Genomic DNA, 27,221 nt, shown 5'->3' with positions numbered 1-27,221 from the left:
CAAGATAATCTGAAAAGAAATGAGAACATCTAGATCTATTCTTAGTTTTTTTATCTGTGCGATAAATTCTTCATGTTTTCCTGCCATGGAAGGTGCACCATCTGTACATACGCTCGCTAAATATAGCAAGTTCAGTCCAACTTCACATTTATCTTGAAAGTTGTTGAAGATACTATTCCTTGTGTTCTGTTCAAAACGGTGCCCAAAGCAGGTGACTCTTTGTAGCAAAGAAAATCTTCTGAGTCAGTAATAACAGTTGATTCATCCAAAGCGATTGAATAGTATATATTTTTCTTTTAAAGTATTGCATGAAATTGTTCTGGTAAGTTAAAGGCTAATTCATGCTGCCAGTCAGTTATGGTTCTCCTTGAAGGAGGCAGCTCTTTGTACTTTGAAACGGTATGGGTGGATCTAAGCGTCCTGCAGCTTCAACAATGCATTCTTTCACAATTTCTGCATCACTGAATGGCTTCCCTTTTTTCCCAACTATTTGAGCTCCTTTATAAAATGCTTCGGTGGCATTATTTCCAGATTTTATTTGATACTTGAAAGAATTGTCTTTGCTTTTGTTTTTCATCTTTTAATTGCTGCAATGCAACCTTTCATACCTCTCCCTCTGATTTAAAATATCTGTGGCCCTTATGAGTGTTATAATGCTGATGAGCATTGAATCTCTTTAATGTTGACATTGGAATATCACAAAGCAAACAGATCATCTTATTTATCTTTAGCAGAAACAAGATAACACTGCAGTTTCCAATCCTCATTAACAAATCTGTTTTCTTCCTTTAGTGTTCTCTTGGTCTTCTTTGACATGATGGGCTATTAAGCAGACAGAATTAAAAAATACTGTCAAGCTATGCAACTGTTCACAAATCCCACTTGTTAAAAGCTGATAACAGACTATCACTTCAGGTATGTCCATCGTGAAGTGCTGGTTTTAAGACCAAAATAATTTAGATTTTAGAGAAAAAGGAGCCTGTGGTTCCCAGGTAGACTAAGTAGTGCAGATACAGGCATCATGCGAGGCTATGGGCGACACCTGTCGTGTGCAATACTGCACAGTGGAATGAGAACCATGTTTGCACTTAGCAAGGTATTAATAGTAACAGAGGAACCTGGCCTTCAACATGGTGCAGTTATGTTCTTGAAAACACATTAGTATAACTTCTTAGCTATATGAACTCAAATTATCACCCTCTTAATTATCCAAAAAGCCATGATTCCACCAAGCCAAATTAAAACAACATCAAGGTCAGTCCTGGATACCAGTTGTCTCGTCATCATTAAAATGTTTGGCGGAGTGTCTCAAAGAAACATGCAAAGTTTGAGAATGATTACAGTTGTACAACTATGCTTGCTGAACTTGTATGTATTTTGTCATCTAAATAAAGAAAAACAAAAGATTTTCCCTCCCTGATGCAGTTTCTGCTCCCTTTTATTATACAGGGATATATGGATATAGTCCCCTTGTGGCTGGTCCACACAGACCAGGTCCTCTCTTGGCTGAGTCCTAGTTTGCTGCATTCAGCATATCCCAACAGCAAGTGCCCACCAAAAATGTTGGAATCATCTGAAAATTCTTATTTAACAATGATCTGTTTATTTAGCCCTGTTTATTGTAAGCCCTGTTTAGCACGTCAGAGAATATTTGCTTTGTGAGCACTGAGAAATGGGCTATTATGAAGAATTATATTTTAATGCCCCTAAGTATTGTCCTATCAAGCCTTTCAAATCTTCTGACATGTTGAGACAACCTTGCTCTTGGTTACGGATGTACTTCTGAAAAGTTGGAAGTTGCCAAAATTGTGGTAAATCAGATCACCTTGTAGGTGGTCTAGTATTTCCTTAACAACTGAGTTTTTTGAATTTCTGCCATAAATCTACCCTTAGGAATGTTTTAATACTTTCTTTTAAGAAATACAAAATTATACAAAATATTTTTATTTATGAGTCTATCAACAACATAGACTAATGGGTGAAAACCTACCTACCAGGTACAGTGAACACGACATGGGTGGTGGTCACACCTATAACCATGACTCAGGCATTATAAAAGCGATCCATGTTGCCAAAATTATTTGTACCTCATAATACTTTGAAATAAAACATAATAAAATTAAAATAACAGACGAATTTTAATCTGTAAATGTAATTTCATCATTTTTATAGTTGTACAGAAGACAGAAGTAAAGTTTCAGTATATTACATCATGGGTGCATATTCTAGATTTTGTTAATAGTTAAAACTTCATTCTAAACAAAATTCTCAGTCTGACATTTTTTCTTATTTCATATTGGAAAGCACAACATTATTTTGAATTGCTCTTAGGAAAATATCAAAGCAGTGATTCTCAGAAGAGCAGAAATAGTATCAGGAATTTTCCCCAAACCACACATGCCAGTGAACACCACTATGATAGTTTTCTATTGTTTCTATAACAAACTGCCATAAACTTAGTGGCTTAAAACAGCACAAATTCATTATCTTACAGTTCTGGGGTCAAAGTAGGGTTAGGGAACAGAGTGATGGGGGAAGGGGGTGCATTTTTAGGGTTGAATTCATGCGATGTTACATAAAAAGAATTTCTGAGTGGTTTTCCAGAGGAAAATCTATTGCAAAGTCTTATGCAGAAGACATTAATCAGCACTGATCATCTGTTTGGTTAAGACATGACTTTTACTCTCTGGAGCTTATGTTTTCTGTATGTGGGTTTTGTCGGTGTACCTCATAATTTATTTCCTTTCCAGTTGAGGAAACTGTAGGTCTTCAGAAATTAGTTCCAATCCATTAAGATTAAAGGTGATCAATGGTCTTGCTCTGAAGAATGTCAGAATCATTTAAGGGAAAGCTCAGTTCCACGATTGCCCGGTCAACGGTTTCATAGATGAATGGAAAGGGGAAATCGCGTGCCTTGAATTTTCTAAGAAGAAAAACCCAATGACTTCAAAATAGGGCAACTAGAGACACTAATAAAAAAAAAAGATACCTGAACTCCCATCCTCTCTAATCAGCTGGCTGTCTGCCAGCCATAGCAACTGAGCTGCTTTAAGAAACTTCAGAAAACATAAATCTTTTACAAATGGGAAGCTCAAAGTATTGCTCAAAAGTGAACATTTCCCCTTTGGCTGTACCTACATCATTCTATGAAGGGGTTTGCAAAATGTTAAGTGTTGGTCAAATTTCCAGTGGGATATAATTGTCATGGTCCATTGTCTGGTCCAGTGGATGCAATAATTTTCTTCCTTTGTGTTTTAGGGACTTGGTTAATCTACTTAGGTATCATGTTTTAGAAGAGAAAGAATTTTCTTGCATCTAACTTATAAGATGCTTTAATGCAACAGGTATTTGGCTGAGATTATCTTGTTCTTGTTTTGCATTTTGTTTTTCTGTTTGCTTTGGTCTACTCGGACTAAACCAGCAACCTCTTCTGTCTACACACTCAAGTTTTCACTCTAAAGATGCCAACTCATTCCAAAACTGTCACAGCCCAGCGCCTACTCACAATGACTGGTTCACCAAGACACAAACTTCAAAGCAGGTGGAGAGAGGTCGCTTTGCCAAGCCCGTTCCGTAGGGGCACGTTCTTATGAAACATGCGTAGTCTGTTAGTAGGGCGAAGACTTAAGCGTTCATGTTTAATCTAAAAAGTATAACTGAAAAGTCATGAAGGTCCAAAAATTTACTGAAATCATTTCTGCATTCACATTAACTATTAATAAATGTATGTGCATAAAGGATGAAGCCACTTCAAGTTTCAGTAACATATCAAAAAGCGAATACAGTTTGAATTGTTCCCCCGAAAAGTTCTGCTCCCCTTCTTTCAGGATCAGTTAGCTGTTAGCAATCCCCACCTCCTCCCCCGCAAGGACCTTCTATTCCAGGCTGCTGTTAGGGTCGCCCAAGGCAGCTACTGCTGTTCAACCTATTTTTCAGAGAAAGTAAACAACAGAACAAAGAGAAGAAAAATAAATAAATGAATTCTGGGAAATGTTGCCAAATTGCCCTGCTAAGTAGCAAAGTCAGGGAGGGTGGTGGGAGTGGGGGGGGGGAGTGCAGATTTCAAGACATAATGATCTCATTCAAAACGAGACCACATTATTTAGAAATTTGGGCTCGTTTCTGGAACCTAACAATATCACAATTAACTAATTGTTCCTCTCTTTCTGGTTGCTATTATAATGCTACTTTCAGATAGATCAAGGGTTCTTAACCAGGGGAAATTTTGCCTGGCAGCGGACATTTGGCAATGTCTGGAGAGTCTGACATGTAGTGAATAAAGCCCAGCGAGGTTGCTGAACACTCACAGCAGCCCTGCAAAAAACACTTGCCAGGCCCAAAACACCAAAAGTACTGAGAAGCCCCGGCTGCAACAGTCCATCCCAAACCAGCGGCTATGCGGTCTTGTGCCTTAAAGCAAAGCTCCCACTATGTGCGCCTCTACTTCACAGAGGCACTCACTGTACTGCAATATACAGCCCCAAGGTACTAGGTACAGTCTTGGGGAGTCATCCGCAGGGTAAACTGAGGTCACGGGGCAATGAGTAAAAGGAGGAAGACCCCGAGGAAGGTCTCTGGGGACACCAGCATTTACAGACGAGGACACAAGATGAGCCCAACACAGAATCACAGAGGCCAAGGGTGGAGTTTCAGAAGAAGTGGTGCAGCTCCGTGAGACAGACTCCGGAGCGAGTGTGCGTGCTAATAATGGAAGTCGCCACGAAACCAATTTCAAAACGGAGGCAAAAGTGGAAACCAGATCACAGTGCCTTAAGGAATAGAGATCACCTTTTCCATAATTTTAGAGGTGATGGAAAGTATAGTATTTTAGTGTTAGCCACAGAAAAGTTCATATTTTGAAGGAAACATTTTTATTAGTTTATCTGGTACTAGAAAGATTTGAAAATGTTTATAGCTAAAGAGAAGGAGCTGAGATAGAATTTGAATATGTAAGAGGCAATTTTTAGTTCCTCAGTTGTACATTCACTTTTTTTTTTTTAAAACAAGGAACAGAGACTGAAGCCGGATCAAGCAAAAGGGGGTATTTCATGCCCAAGGCAGGCAGCGTAGCTGGGTTGCCCTACAGGTTAGCTTCGTTTTGCATGTCAGGAAACGGGGGGGGGGGGGGGGGGGGGTTGTCATTGAATATAAACAACTGGCCCTTGTCAATCCCATTCTCCCCTCCCTTCCAGAAGACACAACGCACAGCCACCCCGACGCTTTCTCTAAGGAAGCCACCCCGATCCTCCCACGTTCTGCATCTAAAAATTATTTGCAACCCATTGGCAGAGACAACTGCGCAACAGAACTTCTAGGCACCTGTCTGAATGCGTCACTTCCTATGTGACAAGTCCATAAGAGTCAGAATCCAACACTCCGCAATTCGCCTTTTTTTGTCCCCATTCAGATTTAGATCAGGACTTAAAGAAGCAAAAAGGCACTTTGTTTTCTGCTATGTTGGTTCCTGTTCTTGCCGTTTTACTAAGAGTTCATTTTTGCTGGGAGCCACAACAAGCTCCCGTCCAGGTGACATTACCCCTGATGCCCTAAGGTCCAGACGCTAGGACCAGTGTGGCTTCTCCGCGATGGTGACTCTCTCCGGGCAACCTGACAAATATCAGAACCATTTGAGACGTTCCGTGACTCTTCTAGTGATGATTTTTAGTTATATTTCATAAGTATTTACTAAAACCATAAAATGAAAACAGAAACCATTTCTTAGTACAAATGAGCATAAATAAATGGTGTTTCTATGATCAATAGTATAATGTATTGCTAGATTTTTTTAAAATCCTCTTAAGAGTTTAAATAATATGGTAAAAATTGTATATATAAAAATGCACATACATGTATTTATGTACATGTACATATAAATACTTCTATATTCCAAAACTATTTTAGAAATATAGATAAGAAATGAGAAAAAGAGGGTGCTCTGCTCCTGGCAGGAAAAATGGAGGACTCCAAGTATGAGGTGGGGTTTATTTTGCAATGTGTACTTTTGTATTAAATATTTTGCCTGCTCATGTTTTACTTAGCTCCCAAAATATCAATATGAAAATGAAAACATTAAAAAAATTATAGTCACTAAGAGAAAAAAAAGAGGATATGAGAGATCCACAGCTTGCTTTAGCCTTTTTAGTGTCCTTTGAATTCGCATAACTGCATAGTTTAGCATTTTTTTTTTGTAAGAGGCTACCTAACCCAGGATTGTTGTTGTTTGGTCAGTTGTTTAGTTTTTCATTTTGTTTTTATAACAAAGGACCACCTCAGGACTGCTTATTCCTTGCCTACTCAATTCCTCATTCCCAAGACTGCAACTTCCCTTCCTCCCTAGCTATATAAATAATTATTCCTCTAATTCAAGTTCCAGGATCCTCCTTTGTAGAATTTGCTTGTCATCTGTCCCAATCATCTGGAGTAAATAAACCTTATGTGGAGGTACTACCGCCCCGTGTGAAATTTACTATATCCTGCTTGGACAGCAAGCTACAAAACTCCGAGGAGAGCGACGCCCTGCGTCTCCCGGCGTTCACCCTGTTCCTACTCTGTACCACATTTGTATTGAGTTTTCTTTGCTCATGGCTTGTTTGAAGAGCGGCGTTGCATTTCTAGCATTGACCTTAATGCTGGTTAATATTTAGTTTTATTAACTAGTTTTTAATAGCTTTTAATTTGTATCTGTTTATTCTCATGTTAAGTAAGTAGAAAGGGACTCAAAAACAGGGATTTGGTCTAACATGCATTTTAGAGTTGGGCAGAATTCATACGCTGATCTTTATAAAGTCATTGGGAAAAACAGATCTCTCCTAGGAGAGAAGCCTCAGTTTAAAAAAAAAAGAAAAAAGAAAAAAACCCACGAGCGACGCAGGGCTTCTCTGGCCGCAGAGAGAGGGAAAAATCCACGTTGTGCCTGTCTCGATTTGCAGCGTGCTGACTGATTGCCGGCCCCTCCGTAGGTGAACTTATCAAGTGTGAAAATAATCCTGGGACTGTGGGAGAAACGTCATTAGCAGGGAAAATATATATCTTTGCTGCAGCTCAAGGAGATGCAGCCCATTTAAATTAAGATAAAGAGGGCCAAACAAAAGAATTACAATGGAAAATTTGTTGCCGGACTATCAGTAGAGGAGACATAATGCTGCCCTTTATCATACTTGTCATGCCAGTGACAGACTATAAAACTCCTACTGCTCCACAATTCTGTACTCGTCACTTTCTGGACCAACTTTTGCCTTGGCAGAAGCTCGGCATGTTTTAGACATAAGATTTATTGCCTCATTTAATCAAGACTGTGCATGAAACAATGATCTATTTTTTTCTGTAAATTACAAATTAGGCATCTTTCACTTATTCTTAGTGACGGAAGTGATATATGCACATATGTATGCATGTGTGTATATGTGTGTATGCGTGTGTGTATATGCTCTCCAAAGAACACCATTTATTTATTGCTTTGTAAGAAATTTAAATAATGACTTACATTCCTTCTACCTGCCCAAGAAAAGAAAATGTATGCAATACTATAGAATATAAATGCACTCACCCTGCATCCGTGTTTCTCAGTGTTTATTGTCATGGAAAATAACAGCCTGAGCAGATTCCAGTGCTAATAAATGGCCCTACTATGGAGGTTATTGGCAATTTAAAGGCTGTATCACTTCATTTTGCTTCCCATTTTGCAAACACATTTTACACTCTTTGGGTGATTTCTTCTAAAATTTGGGGGAGCTCTGGCTTGACAGTAAAAGGAAGCCATTACCCAGTCAATAAGCAAACTTTCCTGGAAATAGTATTACCCATTTAAAAATGACTCCTTGGACATTGATTAAGTTGAAATGAAGTGCATGTAGCCAATGCTAGGTTGTTGTCTTACCCAGGGAGGAAAATCGCTCGCTAGAGTTCAGTAGTAAATAGGCAATTCATTTTGACGTAATGAGCGAGAGTGATGTTAACAGCCAGAGGTCACCAAAAAAGCAGAGATGGAAACGACCTATTAGATCATTTTCTGCATCCCCTGGAGAAAAGGGCCAAATTATATTTCATAGTGCTTTGTCCAGTTTAGCTTTCAATTACTCAAGCAAGGGGCTTTCACCACTGGAGACTTTTTCTAGGACCTTTATCATTCTTCATGACCCCAGCCTTCCTGGACATATTGGCAAAGTATGAATCTTGGTCACAATTAACCCCGAAGGTGATCCCAAAAGTACTCTGTGCTCACAATTAGAGTTGTATGCCTCAGAACTCATTTCCTCTTCCCTTTCAATGAACTTCAAAATCATTTTCTTGGTAATAGCTCCCTTTGTCCTTTCCTACTCTACCTCTGTATTCTGTGTTCTCATCACATCCCTTTTATGCTGGATCTAAACGAGAGCTATTTCTTGGCAGAAGAATCCCTCTGAAATAAAATCCCTGCCTGTTTCGAAAGGCAAATGTTCACGGTATCCGGGGCAATGCTATTCACACAGATCCGCAAGAACGTCTTGAATAAATGAATAACGGGTAAGTGCGAGAGAGAATGGGAGAAGATGAAGTGGAGACTACCAATCTAGACAGCGTCACAAAATCCTGCTGCACGATGGAGTAGAGGAATGGGACCGAAGCCAGAGGACAGTGTGGGTCAAAGGAGGTTTGTTTCTAAGAGAGGGGCGTTGCAACATTTTTGTTTGAAGATGGAATGACTCAGTAGAAAGACCAAAACTGAGGATGCAGAGAGACGGGACACCTGAAAGGAGCCACGCTCTTAGCAGATGAGCAAGGATAGGGTCTGGTGCACAAACGGACAGGGTGCCTTATATGGGCGCACGGGTAGTTCGTTCATTCTAACAGGAGGAAAGCAAGGGAGGAGAGGTGCCGATGGCTTGGCAATTCGATGGTGTGACTGGTGGCCTCAGTTCTCCTTCGGTACAAAATGGAATGGGATACTATGGCCATTACAGTCCCCTTGGCCACTCCAAGTTCTTTGACTTCCATGGCAAATGAAGACAGAGTTTTCAGTCTCTTCTAATTGGATTAATCTATATAGGTTCATACTCTGTTTCAGCTGAAACTCTAGTTTCAGCTCTTAAAATATCTCCTAAGGATTCAGAAAATATTATTCACAAAAATATTCACTGCATCTTACTTAATAATGCAGTGCTCATGTAAACAATTTAAATCTCCAACAATAAGGAAAAATGATGGGACGTTCAAAATAATGTATTTAAGATATAATAACATGGAAGTTTTCAATGGTAGGTTCAAAAGAACAAGTAGATTCTGAACATTAACATACACACAAAAAAGGAAAATACGAACAGTGATTGACTTGATAATAAAACTCAGTGATTTCCCCTCCTTTTTTTGCTCTACTTTATCTCCCAGATCTTCTACAATAATTATAATTATTGCTATAAGCACATTATTCCATGTATTAATCCCCTTCTATTTAAAAGGTTCCTGATGCTTACATTTGGGTTCCAGTTTGTTGGAGTTTTTGTCTCCTGACACATAATCACTGGCATTTATTGAATACTTACAGTATTTCGGGCACTGTTTTGCTGTTTTGTTAGGCAAATTTCTTAAACTTTCTGATCCTCATTTTCTTCATTTATAAATAAGGATAATTTTGTTCATCTATAAAATGAGTATCAAATAAGCTAATAGATGAATATAGCCAGGAATAGCATCTGGCAGTATCATAAGCATTTAATAAACATGGACAAATTCATTATGTCCATAGATTACTTAGTCATATTATGAGTTTGGTTCTTTTCATTCAAGAATCCGAAACGCATTTTTGGTCCTCTTAATATCCTCCTTTGTCAATTTTAAACCAAGACAATATCTTACACGGTCCCTTTTCCTTTTCATTCTTTAATGGCATTATCGAGAAGTGGAGTCATTCCTTGAGAGGACATATTTTTAACAGGTCAGTTTTCCTCAACAGGAGCAGACAACCCATTTCCTGCAAGCCCCCTTCCCTATCGCACTGCAAGGGTCTTGTTAAGCACTGGGAGCTTCAGCAGCTTTGGGAGCAGGACCAATTCCCAGATATTTAATTTAGTTCTGGTCTCATCTAAATTGAAATTTTGACACAGCATTTTTCTCACACTAACTGTTTAGAGGAATTCTTTCCAATTTATCTTTATTTATTGTGAAGTCAAGCCAAACCCCAGAGGTCTCTGGGGCTGTTTTGGCAGTCACTGGTGACATTATTCAATCACTCACACACGTTAATTTGAGATTATAGTCCCTATGACTCTACCCGTGAAGCATTACCACCTATTATTTGAATAGATTCTTCTGGAGAAACTGAAGAAAAACAAAATGGCCATTAGTATGCATGAATCAGATATTTTTCAACTGGAAAGCAATGCAATATTGAAAGTTCTTTCAGAAAGGGGAGAGATTTTATTGCTCCCATATGCTATGTGTGCTGTTATATGGCATTTTAGAATTTTGTTTTTGTTTTTTGTCCTACCTGAATTTTATATTTTTTTACTAGCTAAAGAATAATTTTCCCCTTCTAAGGCATTTTGGCTTTGGGTTAGTTTTTTATCACTTTGAATTTTTAAAAAATAGCTCTAAATGAATTTGTAAGTTTCCCTTATGTTCAGAGGTAGATCCTATGTAGCTTGCTGATTTATACATGCAGTGGTTGGTTTTACTGGTAAGCTGTGACTTCATCTCATTATGCCTCACTGATGTGGTTCATACTACCTTGTAATTGTTTAGGTCTATAGTTTTCATTCTTCATCTTGATTTTGTCATAGGAAAACAAGAAACAGAAAATTGTTAATTATTTTTATGGAAAAAAAATTACTCTTAGTCCCAATTTTTAGTGATTGTCATTAAGTCAAATCAGCCCAGAAAGGCTGCTTATCCAAGCCATAAATGTGTGTGTAGAGGTACCAATAAATCAACAATTAACAGTAAGTAGCATTAATACTACAAAACAAAAATGGTCAGTTTTAAAACCACATAACCTGGTGTTTGGCAAAATAATAATACAATAAAAAGCCTTTGAAGTAGCTGGAGAATTGTGAAATTTCTGAACAGGATTTAACCACTAAGGACGTTAGATAATAAAAGCATAAATATGCTGGTTCTTTTGATGTTTTTCTCTTCTTTTTTAAACTTATTTTTTAAAATAGTTGCCTTATATCTGAAGACAAATAATCTTATAAAATGTCCACTTCTGAGAGGCTTGCAGATGAAGGGAACTGGTCTGCCCCCCGGGCAGTGCCGGGCACATCTCAGATCAGGTTGAAATAATTTATAAATCAGCTTATCAAAGCAAATACATTGCTTCAAAGTTTTTAGTGTGTAGTTAGCCTCTCAAGGCACCCAAAAGATGAAGTATTTTTAAAAATTTGATTTGCTAAAATAAGTACCCTGACCAATAAAGAAAATTAAAAGATTGAGGGAAAATGGCAGACTGGAAGCAGCCTGCGCACGCACCACTCTCAAGGAAGAAAGTGAAAATCGCCAGCAGCTGCCTACATGTGGATTGCCCTTCTCAGAAGGAACTTTGTGAAATCACAGAGAAGCAATGTGGGACATACAGTAGGGGGGAAAAATAGGTGAAGGGGAGATATATTTGGCAAAATCAAAGTACTCACTGGGAAAAATAGGCGGATAGAGTGCTGGAGTGCCACACTCATCCTGCCGGCAGAGTGGCTGAGTTGAGAGGGGCTCCCTCCACCACCACAGACCTCTACCTGGACAGGAGTCCTGCCTGGAGTCTGTGTGGAGACATTGCACCAGGCAATAGGCACAGTAGGAATTGGACAGCAGCTAAAGCCATCCTGAGCTCTTGCGCCCATGGTGCCAGGTCGGCTTGGGACTCAGCTTTACAGTGGCTGCATTCACATCACCCCCAGATGGAACCCCTAAATGGGACTCCAGAACAAATGGACCTAACAGATATTTACAGAACATTCTACCAAAATACTAATGAATATACATTCTTCTCAGCAGCACATGGGATGTTCTCCAAGACTGATCATATTTTAGGCCACAAAACATGTCTCAACAAATATAAAAAAAATTGAAATCATACCATGTATCATCTCAGACCACAGTGGAATAAAACTAGAAATCAATTACCAGAGCAACTCTCAATTATGCACAAAGTTGTGGAAATTGAACAACCTGCTAGTGAACAATTATTGGGTCAAAAATTAAAGTAATATGGAAATCAAAAGATCCCTTGAACTGAATGACAAAGTGGACACAAGCTATCAAAACCTATGGGACTAAGCAAAAGCATACCTAAGGGGAGAATTCATATCACTAAATGCCCACATCTGAAAGTCAGAAAGATCACAAATTAACAACTCAATATCAGATCTCAAGGAACTACAAAAGGAAAAGCAAACCAAGCCCAAAGCCAGCAGAAGAAAACAAAGACCAAAAGTCAGAGCAGAAGTAAATGAAATGGAAAACAAAAAAATAATACAAAAGGTCAGTGAAACAAAAAGTAGGTTCTTTGAAAAAATAAACAAAATTGATAGACCTCTTGATAGATTAACCAGGAATAGAAGAGAAAGGACCCAAATAAGCTCAGTCTGAAATGAAAAATGAGGTATTACAACTGATAGCACAGAAATACACTTATCATACATGACTAACACAAAAATCTCTATGCACATAAACTAGAAAATGAAGAGGAAATGGACAAATTCCTGAAAACATACAACTTCCCAAGATTAAATCAGGAAGAAATAAAACTAAACAGACCAATAACGAGCAATGAGATTGAAGCGGTAATAACAAGTCTTCTAACAACAACAACAAAAAAGTCCCAGACCAGATAGATTTACAGCCAAATTCTACCAGACCTACAAAGATCTGGTACCCACATTACAGAAATTACTCCATAACATTGAGAAGAAGGGAATCCTCCCAAACTCATTCTATGAAACCAGTATCACCTTGATACCAAAGCCAGGAAAGGACACAAAAAACAAAGAAAACTACAAACCAATATCCCTTATGAATATACATGCAAAAACATTCAATAAAATACTAAAACCAAATTCAACAACACATCAAAAAAAGAATTCACCTTGACCACGTGAGTTTCATCCCAGGGATACAATGAGGGTTCAACATATGTAAATCAGTAAATGTTAGAAGCAAAAACAAAGACCATATGCTCATCTCAATAGATGCAGAAAACACATACAAAAAAATCCAGCACATTTTCTTGATAAAAACCATCAACAAACTAGGCATAGAAGGAATATATCTCAAAGTTATAAAAGCCATGTATGACAAACCCACAGCCAACATCATAGTGAATGGGGAAAAATTGAAAGCATTTCCACTAAAAATTAGAAAAGGCCAAGGGTGCCCATTGTCACCACTTCTATTCAACATAGTACTAGAAGTCCTAGCCAGAGCAATCAGACAAGAGAAAGAAATAAATGGTATTCAAATTGCTAAAAAGAAGGTCAAAGTATTGCTTTTTGTTGACAATATGATCTTGTATCCAGAAAACCCCAAAGACACCACCAAGAGATTCCTGAAACTGATTTAAAAATTAAGCAAAGTCTCAGGATATAAAATCAATGTACATAAATCAGTAGCATTTATATATACCAATAACAGTCAAGCTGAGAGTCAAATCAAAGACTCAATATCATTCATAATAGCTACAAGAAAATAAAATACCTAGGAATATACCTAATGAAGGACATGAAAGATCTCTACAAGAGAACTACAAAACACTGAGGAAAGAAATTTCGGATGACACAAACAAATGGAGAAACATATCATGCTCGTGGATCAGTAGAATCTATAGTGTTAAAATGTCCATACTACCCAAAGTAATTTATAAAGTCAACAAAATCCCCATTAAAATAACTATGTCATATTTCCCAGATCTAGAAAAATTAACTCTACACTTTGTTTGGAACCAGTAAAGAGCCCAAATAGCCAAAGTAATCCTAACCAAGAAGAACAAATCTGGAGGCATCACATTACCAGACTTAAAACTATACCACAAGGCTATAGTAATCAAAATAGCATGGTATTGGCACAAAAATAGAGACATAGACCAATGAAACAGAATAGAGAACCCAGATATAAAACCATCAGCCTACAGCCAGCTGATCTTTGACAAAGCAGATAACAACACACGCTGGGAAAAAGAAGCCATATTCAATAGATGGTGCTGGGAAAATTGGATAGCCACATGTAGAAAAATGAATCAGGACTTCTATTTCTTGCCAATCACAAAAATTAATTCAAAATGGATAAAAGACTTAAATGCAAAGCCTGGAACCATAAGAATTCTAGAAGAAAATGTAGTAAAAATCCTTCTGGACATATCAGCTTAGGCAAAGAATTTATGACTAAGATGCTAATGGCAATTACAGCAGCAACAAAAATAAATAAATGGTACTTGATTAAATTAAAATACTTCTACACAGCTGAGGAAATAATCAACAGAGAAATAGACAAGCTACAGAATGAGAGAAAATATTTGCAATCTATATATCCAACAAACAGCTAATATCCAGAATTTACAAAGAACTCAAAGAAATCAGCAAGAGAAAAACTATCAACCCCATTAAAAAGTGAGCAAAAGTCATGAACAGAAGTTTTTCCAAAGAAGATAGACAAATGGCCAAAAAACATATGAAAAAATGTTCAACAGCACTAATCATCAGGCAAATGCAAATTAAAACCACAATGAGATATCACCTTACTCCTGTTGGATTGGCTTTTATTAAAAAGTCCAAAAACAATAGATGCCGTCATGGATGCAGAGAGAAAGGAACATTTATACACTGTTGGTGGGACTGCAAATTAGCACAACCCCTATGGAAGACAGTATGGCGATTTCTCAAAGAACTAAAAGTAGACCTACCAATCAATCCAGCAATCCCACTACTGGGTATCTTTCCAAAGGTAAAGAAGTCATTTTATCAAAAAGATATCCACACTCAAAGGTTTATTGCGGAACAGTTCACAATTGCAAAGATGTGGAATCAACCCAAATGCTCATCAATTCAGGAGCAGATTAACACGATGTGGTATATGTATACTATGGAATACTACTCAGTCATAAAAACAGATGAATTAATAACTTTTGCAGCTATTTGGCAGGACCTGGAGACCATTGTCCTAAGGGAAGTATCTCAAGAATGGAAAAACAAACACCACATGTACTCTCTAATACATTGTAACTGACCAGTGGGCATCTGAACTGGATGATCACGTACCTGGCACAAACAAAATTTATAAGCTATCTGGCCTATTCTTTTGCAATACACAAAATGTTCAAAATCTAATAAATACCAAATTATCAAAAAGGAGAGATATTTTCATTGTATGAAAATGGATCAATTATGGTGAGTTCAAAATACTCAGCAACAGTATTTCATGGAAAAGACCTCTGAGTTTCACCCATTTTCTATTAACATCTTTCTACTTTCTTGAGGCAAAAGTTACAGCATCAGAAGAAATTATATAAATAAAATAATTTGGAATTACAGTTACTTCTATATTGCCTGACTTGGAGAAAATACCAAGTTCTCATTCTAGGTTCATGTAAACAGAACAATTACAAGTTATAAATTATGCTCAGATTACTTTCTTTTTATTCACTCACAGAGGACCTTTAATTACAACTACTTTTGAAAAATATAAAATGCTTAGGAAAAATATCATATAATTGAAACATCAGACAAAGACAGGTTTTAAATTGCTTTTAAGAAAATACTGTCAGAAAGAAAAAAATAGAATTCAAATATTTCTTTATAACTGAGTACACATTGCCTTCTCAAAATTGAAATAAGTAATGAATGTGCAAATCAAATTTGTAATAAGTGAGCTGAAATAAAACTGCATTGCAGATATACTACATTTTTTGTATAGGCAGGTTTTAGGCTATTACCAAAATACTAAAAGATTTTGCATAAAATAACTATTATTGCTTCCTGCAAAATCCATTCTAAGCATATATACTCTATAAACATAAAAATGACAAAGAAAATAAATATTTTACCTACAGAGCTCTCTTTCTCTCCCCATCTCTTACACATTTCTTTTTTCTGGAAAAATTCTTAATTCCTTTATGCATGGTGTCACCAATAATATTTTTTTCACTTTTTTGGGCCTTTATTCATAAGGCATTATTCATACAAATAATCTTTGACATATGAGCATTTCACAAAGAGAAGACTTGATACCTGTGTTCAATCCTAAACATAGAAAAGAACTTTCCATGACAGTGCAGGGCACCAGGCCTGTGGCTGTTTCCTACTCCATAAGGTGTCACGCCTGGGGTGAATGAACAGGTGCTCTATTCTAGGTTAGGACTTAAGGTTTTGCTTCTCTGTGGTACTCTGAAAATACTACACATTGAAAGCTGTTCTGAACATATATACAGTTGACATTTGAACAACAGGGGTTTGAATTGCATGGGTCTGCTTACATGTGGATTTCTTTCTGGCTCTGCCACTCCTAAGACAGTAAGACCAACTCCTCCACCTCTTCAGCCTATTCAATGTGAAGATGACAGGGAAGACTTTTATGATAATCCACTTCGACTTAATGAATAGTAAATAGATTTTTCTCTTCCTTATGATTTTCTTAATAACATTTTATATTCTCTGGCTTATTTTAAGAATACAGTATGTAATACATTTAACATACAAAATATGTGTTAATCAACCAATACCAATCAATGCTATTGGTAAGTCTTCCTGTCAACAGCCATGTATGTTATCACTAAGGTTAGCAGTGGTTAAGTTTCGGAGGAGTCAAAAGTTACATAAGAAGTTTCAACTGTGCATGGGGCTGGGGTCCCAAACCTGTGTTATTCAAGGGTCAACTGTAATTAAATTGTTCTGTAAGCAAATAATCAGAGAGAAAGAGAATGAGAGAGAGGGGGGTGGCTAGAGAAATGCCAGGGAGAAGACCTCACCCTGAAATGTACCCCATCCCTATTTTCTACATGAAAATCTAGGGTTCTAGGAGCTAATCATAAAACGTATCAAATTTCTTCAAGTAAACATAGCTTATTCACTATAAAATTTGTACCTGAGGACAACGATATTCTTAGAGTCTAAAGAGATTTAGCTGGAGGCAAAAATAACAAGAAAGAAATGAGTGATGAAGTATAGCTCACTTGAGCCAGAGCTGGGGCGTCCCAGGTGTAGGAATCGAATAGTCTGGTATGAGGAACTACACAACATACACTTCCTCTAGATTTCTCTCTAGTTCAAACAACTCCTAAACTGCCGAGGAGTGTTTAGAGGTCCTTCACCAGTGGCCTTCCCGCCTCTCTTTAAAGAACTGTAAAGAATCTGGGATTTTACTCTACTTGCAAGTTGAGAAGTTAACTTGCTGGTGTTCCATGAATGCGAACAGGAGACATGAGTTTCCTAGGTCTGAGACAATGGACTTATTACTCGCAGCAAGCAGCACGGAAATCACAAGGTTGGTCTCAGTTCCCTGGCCCCCAAGTCACACGGGGTGATGTGGCGAGGCACGAATGGATCCCCACACCAGCAGCAGGTTGTGTCACAGTGAGAGAATACTGAACTTAAAGAGCTCAAGTCTTTTCGAAAGGGCAGAAACTATGCCTCCCCCTTGCTCCAGAGGGGAGACACTACCTTCGCTTTCTAAGGCTATAAACAAATCTGCCCTTTGTTTCTGAGAGAGACACTATCTCTGTCTTCCACCTGTGTTTGCTATAGAAATGTCCTTAAAAAAAATAGTCTGAAATAAAGAGTGGTCATTGCCTCACTCGTAAGATATACAGAAATGCAAAAGACCCATGAAGAATGGTATCCATTCTCTCCTCCCGTGATTGCAAGAAGTTAAAGAGTCTCATGAGGAAAAAAAATAGAGAGAGAGAGTCCTGTCTGTGACTGGATAAAGACATAATCAGTAAAATGTGGCAGTCACTCATTGTATCTGCGAGAGGGACATATTTGGCATATTGTGGGTTTGATCTTGTTTTTCTCTTACTTTACCATGGTTTCATAGTGTCCTTGTCCAGTATACATTCTGTGAGACTGTTACGTACAACAGGAGAACAACATGACCTGGCTGTGAATATCAGACCTTTTCGAACACATTCAGGACTGCTGTTTTCTTTCTCAGCTGTTTATTTGAATCAGGATTCATATGAGGTCTTCCCATCGAATTAGAGTGTTTGCCATGTTCCTCCAGTGTCTGTTACTCTTTAGGATCCTCCTTCCATCTCTTTTTCCCCCCTCTTATAATTTAGTTATTGAGAAATAAAGCCATTTGTCCTGAGGGATTTGCCATTGTTTGGATTTTGGTGACTATATTTCTGCTGTGTCATTTAATATAGTCTTCAATGGCTTTACTTTCTGTAAATTAGTAGTAAGATCTAAAGGAAGGATCACATTGAGATTCAAAGCTTTTGACAATAATATTTCATAGGCAGTGATGTTTTGTTCCATCAGGAGGCTCAAAATATGTGATTATCGCTCTTTTTGTGATATTAGCAGCCTGTAACGGTTTGATCCATAAATTCATTATGGGTTGCAAAATGGTTGATATTCTAACTCTACCTTTTCTTCTTTCTATATTAGCAAAAATATATTTTATCTCTTATATTTAAGTTTGGTGTCCCTACCTCTTTCTCAACTAATCTAAGATGCCTTACATATTAAAATAATAGAAAATAGGGCATCCAGAGATAGAACAAGCTGAAATCATAACAGAAGCAATTGAACACGGTTTCATCAATTCTATTACTTTCTTGGATGGGTTTTTTTGTTCTCTAGAGATAAATGTGAAGTGTCTGTATTTGAATGCCATCAAAAAGGACAGATTCAGTGTGGTCAACCAGGACACAAAGAAATTGACAATTTTCTGGAATTCAACTAGAGTCTTAAAATCTGTATATTTCTCCTGTGTAAAGAATAAAGAAAAAAATCTCCACAGATCCTGTTAAGTAGACAGTTACCCTTAACATTTCTACTTTGGGTCAAAATATACACATGACATATGCCAAGTAGATGAATAAATGGAAGAATATCTTATGTTCTCTAATTGTGAAGTAGTCTTATCACTGTGGTCAAACCCCAAATTACTTAGAACGTTTAGAGTCACACTTAATAGTAAATTCTTGTTGTATGAGGATTGCCCAGAAAAGTTTAAGATATTATTTATAATCCAACTGTATTTCATAACTCATAACTAAGCATCATTCTTAAGAATCGACACATAGCCTATATGATCTCAAAGAAGGCAACCTGCAAACACCAAAGTATAAACATCAAAGGGATTTCATCTTCATAGGTGTGTACTTACATATAGAAATCCATATCTCCAGATCAATCCTGTCTCCCGGCCCCTCCTGTTCTCCCCTTGAGATACTAATTAGGGAACTCAAAGGAGATGGGCAAAACTTGGTGACAAGTTGCTGGGCCTCCCGCCAGCTGCTGAGCCGGGGACAGCTGATTGCCTGGGCTTTGGTGGGTCCCCCCCTGGGAAGGTCCCAGCCAGGCGCTGTAACAGCGACGGTCACTAGCTTGCCTGCCCCCTTGGGAACAATTTCTCATAGGTAGACTCGAAAGCTTTCTCAACTCTGCTGCTGTGTACTTCTGACATATTAAGCATAACTTATTGAACAGACTTAAATCTTTGATGAACTTGCAGTGCTCCAAAGTCATTATTTTGACATCAGTGACAGCCGTATAGACGGTGAACCGCAGGAGATCAGACAGGTGCCGTATTGACCAAAGAAAACGTCCTGGAGTTTGTGTTTTGACTAAACCCCTGGTATGTGTTAGCTTTCTTTTGATTTGACTCTTACTTTCAAAAGTGAGACACGGCCAAAGGAAAACATCAGAATAACAACCATGAAAGATGCCTTTAGGAAAAACTAAGTTTGTGATGAGACTATATCTACTTGGTAAGTAAAACTTCACAAGGGAAGTCGCAGAATCATAAAACTAGAAGGAATATTTCAGATCATCCTGTCGCATTCCCTTCACCTTAGAGCTGGGGAAAATGAGGTTAAATGATGTGAAGTGACTGACCCAAAGCCACAGGGCCAGGCAGGAGCAGAATTAGAACCCGAGTCTTTGACTCTTGACTATGCAAATCACTGAAGGTGATTTTTTTTTTTTTTTTAGCATTTAGTTGCTACCCTAAACACTAAATTCACTAATGAATGGTATATATTCCCCATATAAATTCATGAAGCATAAGTGAAATTTCTGAAAAAAGAGAAAAATACATACCAGAAAACTGCTAAATTTATCACTTACAGCATACCAACATTTAGTTTGTGTACAACTTTTCACCTCATTACCACCCCATAGTGCTACAATAAACCCTGGCACAAACTGGTATTTTTGAAATTGTGTTCACTCTTCTGGGTGAACTCTTCTGGAAACACTATTGAAACGTGGAAACGCTATTCAGGGGATTTAAGCAGTAATATACATACACACTAGTCGTCTAGGACCACTGACCAAAAACACAGTTCTACAAATATCCCATAGTCACTAGGGAAATCTGCCTGCCTTTTAAAAATACCAGAAATTCTCTTGGTGTTATTTAGAATTAAATGAGTTCAAAAGTGGACTTCAAAGATTCTACACTTGAATTAAACATTAATGTAAAGTCACGTTTAAAATCATGTTAATAATGCTTATAGATGAATCTAAAAATTGTTCACACAAAAGAAAGGCAAAATATTTTTAATTTAAAGCCATCTCCAGCAACTCCCTTGTCTGAGAGTTTAATTTGCTAATTAGACTGATGATACCTGCCTTCGTGGTGAGTTATGGGTAATTAGATGTTACAGCTGAACTACTAAGAGAGAATAGACCCCACAAAGCGCAGTCAACCAGATCATTATCTGAGGCAAAGCAAGCCAATTATCACCATAAAGTTCAAGCTAGAGGATTTGATCTGAACATCTAGTGGACTCTACTGGGGGTCAAACTCCCTGTTCTTAGTAAATTCACACCATACACTCATTTTAGTACCTTAAAATGGGCTTTGATATGAGAAAAACACGCAGTATCAGAAAGTGTGCACAGAAGAAAAAAGAAAACATGTAGAGACAGCCCGTGCTGAGTTCCAGAGAGTTTCCTATAAACCAAAGAATGTGAAAGTCCAAACCTAAAGTTGGGACAGCCACTCCCAGGTGACTAATGACTCTTTGATTCTCACTCTGGAACACCCGGCAAGTGAGAATATTCTAGAATTACTTCCTCTAAGGCAGCTATAGAAAATTACTTCTCCTCTCTCCCAGGAGAGGCCCTGTTAGTCCTCAGGGGTCAGGGAAGGAAGAAACAAATGCGCCTGGGACTGCCGAGATGGTACCCATAGCAGTGCATTTGACAAATGAACAGCAAAGTTTAAAGAAAGGGGAGAAAACATGATTTTGGTGAACTTATCAAACATCCTGTGACCTACTTTTAGTCCCAATGACTGTTGAAACACTACTTCCATGAGACAATACCTTCTGTGGTCCAAACATCCAATTTACAGATAAACTTATGGAATGCCACTTGTTTGCAAGTTGGAGATGCAGAAAGATTTGGAGCGTGAATGAATGACAGTAATGAGATCATAAAGTTTTCTTAACTGTTTATTACTGTGAGAATCATTACAGAACCGGGCCTTTAAAGACTCTGACATGTGACAGCATTCTCAGGCTGATCTCATAGCACTCAGCCATCGCCTTTGATTGTGCGACTCTAGCCACTCTAGCCATTTTTCCCCGACAAGATAGCAAAGCTTTAGTTTTATTCACAGGTGACACTGTCTTGTACAGTCCTTTAGAATCTCGAGAGCACCGTGACCGGGAGCAGGGAGCAAAGTGGGGTGGACAGGAAGCAGGCTCTGTGCGGCAGACCTGGGTCAGGACAAAGGGAGACGCAGTGGAACCAGCCCATCGGTTGAGATACTGAATACTCCTTATATGCTCGTATGTGTTAGTTTATTGCTTGCCGAAACTTTTTCTTTATATCTGCAATAGATACCAGATTAATTATCAACATCTCGCCAAGAAATAGAAAATTCTATATTTTTTGTCTTTCAGGCTTAACATTCAAAGGTATTTCTTCAGATACAAAGTAGGCGGTTTCTCTTCATAAGTACAAGTGGCTTTACTAGAGTCTCCAGTTATTGACTAACTACGTAAATGTCTGTTGAATGAACACTGGCACATCTCTAACCAAAGCCCAAATCGAAGCTTGGTAGTCCACCACACTGTAAGAGGACAAACCAATCCCCCAAGTCCCTTATATTTATAGGTGAGGAAACTCAGGCTTAGGGAGCTTGCACAACCTACCTACATACATATACATATATACATATATGTATATATATATCACTGTTACAGCTCTCCCTCCCAGGTCTATACTGATTCCAAATCCTGGAGTCCTTGCTTTCCATATTTTGATGTCTATATCTCCAGGAGAGGAAAAACAAAATAGAGGGAAACATATTTTGAGCTAAAACACTCTTGTGAAAATCCCATCTCTATTCTTTTACAGTGAAAATTAGAAAGCTAAATACTGTTTTAAGTAACACATTTGTAAAACATATAGAGATGTCAAGAAAAAATGAAATTAAGATTTGTTTAAAACTACACTGATAATAAGAACCAAGAATGAGAATAAACCCTTATGTACAGAGAAACTCCAATACAAAGTAATCTGACAGCTGTTAAATTGGATAGCAGGAAGGAATCATAAATCCTACATGAATCCCTGTTGCTAAGGACCCTGAGCACAGACTTAATAACAATATTGCCTCTGATTACGAACATGCAGAGAAAGTTTGGAAAGTGAAAAATACGGAGTGTATTGCATATTAAGATTCCATTTCAACGACTATTGGGCTACACTCATCAGAAATTCCAAGAAAGCCCTGGTAATGCCTTAGATATGGGAGAGTGAAAGTAGAAGAGGTAAAATATATAAGTACATGTCCCACAGAAAGCCGCCAAATGCTCTTATTTGGCATAAAAAGAACTGAGAGATTGATGCATTTTATCACAGCCTGTGGTACATCTTTCATTCTTTGAATAAGGTATCTGATTTTTTTCTCCCCACTGTTTGTTTTTAATTAGGGAGGGAAACATTTTTCCAAATTTAAATAGCAAAGAAATATTTCCAAATCTTAAATACCTGAGTTCAAAATGACCGTGTAGTATTTCGGCTGCCTTCCCCTTTCCGTGTCTATTTTAACACCGAGTCCGGCCTTTCTGCTTCAAGTCAGAAGGCAGGCGCTGAACTGCCTTACAGGTGTGCTATTATGCCTTCTGCGGGGTGGAAACCCGTTTGGTTCTTGCTGATGTGACAGATATTTTTCTTGCCTGTTGCTTGGCGTGCATTGTCCCAGCACACAGAACCCGAGGCAAAGCCTTGCCGCCAACCAGCCTCGCCCTCTCTTTGGAAGGAGCGCACGTGCGGGCTACGGGGCTGGGCTGGAGCCCTGGGCGTCGGGGACTTCTCCCGTGTTCAAACTAGTGGCAATATTTGCCGCCTGTGATGCATTTTGGAAGGTATGAAGTCTAAACACCTCCAGGCATACAATCTTATTAGTATCTCCCTTCTACGTGAAGAAATGAGAGACGCAAACTTCCGACGCTTTCCGTTGGGATTCGGCATTCGCACCGTCACCGTGCACTGACGACCACGAATATTCCGCAGCAACTAACGTCTTTGCGTTCTTTCTGTGCATCCCCGATTTCTTTCGTAGATCACCTCAAGGATAAGTTAGAAGAATACATGGCCCGATTTTCCAAGGTGAGGATCGTTCGCACCAAGAAAAGGGAAGGGCTCATCCGGACGCGGCTCCTGGGGGCGTCGATGGCCAGAGGCCAGGTGCTGACCTTCCTGGACTCCCACTGCGAGGTCAACGTGAACTGGCTGCCGCCGCTGCTCGGTGAGTCCCCGTCCACGAGGGCCCGGGGAGGCCGCGGTCCCCGGGGGGCTCGCCGGCTTCCATGGAGCTTGCAATCCGCAAAGACAACGGTCCCTGCTACAGCTTTTCCAGTGGAAGCCTTGAATTAGTATTAGAGTTATTAGAACTAGAGTATCTTAACCACTGGTGAGGACAGCATTAACTAGAAAACTGCATTAAAACTGACATTTTGTATAATGTCAACCACAATCAAACTTAAGGTGCAAAAAGGTCTCATTTATCTTAGAAGTCTTCCTTTATTGTCGTCTTATTCACTGGGTAAACACTAAAAGAAAAAAGGACCCCCAAATTCTTTTGTATTGTCATTTTGTAACCACGAAGCTATCAATACTTGTTAAATGCGTGACTAAATACTGTCTAAAACACACACACATTTAACAAGTATTGCATAGTTGTTAAGACATGAGGCAGAAAAATTATTCAGCCCCAGAATACGGTTAAGATGTAAACACCTTGACATTTTCTCGGATTTATAACGCGATTCCTTTTTTTGTTACTCTTTCTACTTCTGGCAGCAGATTATCCCTAAATATATAACCACGCCCCCATATTTATTTATACATAGACCCTCTCAAACACTCAGAGCTGCTACCCTGTTGATATATCTTAAATGTTCACGGTAAGATGAAGACAGAAAGAAGAAGGCTATGTCAGACTGCACTTGAACGGTTGGAAACACAAAACCGAAAGTAATTTAAGCTAGAAAGCATATGTGTGACTCAGTTCAAGCTTCACTATGCTTGCTTTTTATTTTACAATGAAGTCAGATATAAAGTCCAGTTGTGGATGATAAATACATTGTGAGCCTGAAAAAAATCTCTTTCTAAGAAGTTCTTGGTGTACACGTATTGTACTCCTTCCTATTCTTCCAGATTTCGATAAATCAACTTTTATCGTAAACATATCCCTGGCCCTGGAAGTAAAGCCACTAACAGCTGCCTTCACAGTAGCTGCCTCGGAAAGAATGATTTGCTATTGACTGCGGTGTAGGCTTTCAGCAGAGCTCCCTTAGTAAGAGACGGAGGGGGAGGAATCAATGGAAACTGTATAGGGTTTTAAAAAGGAAACAACAGTGTCCAAGACGCCCCACCCACCACATCACCAATCCACAGGCCCCTGCACGGAGGGAGGACTGCCCGGCCACCCTAATCAACGGCTGTTTCAGTGCTCTTGCAGCCAGACTCCTCCAAGCTTTTAATTAAAAGTACCTTGTCCAAGGACATAGCAATTTAGAGCTTCATCAGCAACGGTGAGATTCCCTCAAACTGAATTTGACCTATATGGTGCTGAATACTCAAGAAGTCAGCAAAAGGGCTAATTTATTTATGAACCAAAGCAATCCCCAAATGCCAATTATCGAGTCTCTGATTGTTCACAGTGTGTCAACCAAACGCGAGGAGAAAAACAGGAAAAAAGAAAAAGAGAATAAGAGAAACCCACCACCCACTTTTTCTCATTAAAGCATTTCATTTCCTGCAGGGCTGATGGCTAAGAAATGATCCAAGCGTGGGATCACTATCTTTTCTTATTTTTCTCTATCAGTGCCTCGATACATCATCCAAAATGAAAAAAAACAGGTGGAGCCACACAGTCCCTTGGTTCATTTTTCACCTTGGGATTATACCTGAATTTCAATTTCCCATTAAGAGTCTGTTTGTTTGATCCCTGGAAATTGAAATGTAGGCACAAGCCTTGGATGAAAAATTAGTCATGCTGCTCTCAGCCTAAGCTAGTGTGGCGGGATGAGAGCTGAAAGGAAATCCGAAGGGAAAGTTGACAGTTCATTTAACAGACACATTCTCTTTGGGTCACCTTGGGACTCTTTGTTGGTCAAGGAACTTGTAAATCAAACCTGATTCCAAATTTGATGGAAGAAAGTCACTGAAACCTTAATACTAAAAGGCCTACAGAGGTGACAGCAGAAATATTTGGGACACAGCAGGAATGGTCTCATATGTCAAAGACAACTCTGGGGAAACACCATTTGGATAAAGATTAAAACCCATTAGAAGACTTGCCCAGGTGAAAAGGGATGCTCAGAGAGTCCTTGATGGAGATTAACCAGAAATGGGGGGCTGGGAGGGGTCTCTCTGTCTACTCATTAGCTGGGAGACGGGAAAGGCCACCTGGGGTGCTCTCAGGCTCACTGGGCTGTGCCATCTAGAGTTGCAGCCCTTTCCACATCCCAGTATCCTGCATCCCCCTTACCCTGTGTTATTTTTTTCCATTTCATTTATCAGCCTTCTAAAACACTAAATAATTTCGTTATTTATGATGTTTAGTAACTGTCTTTGCTTCATTCCTGAAGACAGGGCTTTTTTGTGGTGTTACTCGCTGCTGTGTCCCCAGAACCTAGAAAAAGGGGCTGGCACAGAGTTTCTAATCAACAAAAAATATAATTGTTGAAACAGGAAAAGGACAGATGCGTGAATGAAAAGCCACATAGAGCTAGAGGTGAAATATTCCACAGGATCCTTTGGTTTCCACACCCTGTTTTATCAAAATTAAGCTACTTGTTATTCCAGCCAATAAAACCTTGTGCTTCCTGCCCTGTGATTAGGAGAAACTTCTGGAGCAAATGGACAGTTTCCTTATTGTAAGAGCTTCATCCCCAACACGGATGACGTTTACTCCAGGCCCCCTGGAGAAAATGTGATATGGAAACCACCAAACCTCAGAATAGTTCTAATTGATCTCTATCATTTCTCAGTTTAGTGTTGCGTGCCGCATCCAAAGGTCTTCCAGATGATGAGAGCAGGTGTTTGGACGTCAAAGTTCTGCCTGTTAGGCAGTATTGGCTTTTTATTAATAAATATTGCATAAATGTACATTCTTGGAAAGAAAGATACTTCCCAGATAGCTATTCTAGGTGAACCAAAGTACGCAAATGCCAATTCCCTGCACCGGCTGCTAATGCTATCACAATAGCACTACCTGCTTGGGAAAGGAAGGTGCTGAAACTGAACAACAACAAAAAAGTCACCCCTCTGCTACCATGAGAAGCACCACAGAAAGGTTTGGTTTGGGGACTGGACTGTTGAGCAGCGTTGCATCTTGGTTATTGCTCTCAAAAGCTGAGTAACCCTTGACAAGTTATTTAGCTTCCCTGAGCTCAGCTTCTTCACACACAAATTGCAGATGTCAATAATAGGCATCCTATGGGGGGGGGCTGCTCGTGGAGCATTAGAAATAGCATGAGTGTGAATTACTTAGTAGCTGCTCAAGAACTTAATAGTAGAAGGAGTAATAGCAGTAGTATCATACCACCTAACACTTTTTGGATAGGATGAAGG

The 27,221-nt window shown here is 38.8% G+C and overlaps 1 protein-coding gene across 1 annotated transcript in view; it reads left to right on the top strand.

Moving 5' to 3' along the window:
• GALNTL6 (polypeptide N-acetylgalactosaminyltransferase like 6) overlaps positions 1–27,221 on the top strand; it is a 913,332-nt gene that overhangs the window by 721,985 nt on the left and 164,126 nt on the right. The window contains exon 6 of the mRNA XM_076010718.1: positions 23,704–23,889. Within this exon, the coding sequence (XP_075866833.1) occupies positions 23,704–23,889 (186 nt within the window). The remainder of the gene's footprint in view (positions 1–23,703; positions 23,890–27,221) is intronic.

Source organism: Microcebus murinus, chromosome 15, assembly GCF_040939455.1.
Source record: "Microcebus murinus isolate Inina chromosome 15, M.murinus_Inina_mat1.0, whole genome shotgun sequence".
Classification (NCBI taxonomy): Eukaryota; Metazoa; Chordata; class Mammalia; order Primates; family Cheirogaleidae; genus Microcebus; species Microcebus murinus.
This window is presented reverse-complemented; position numbering and strand designations above follow the sequence as displayed.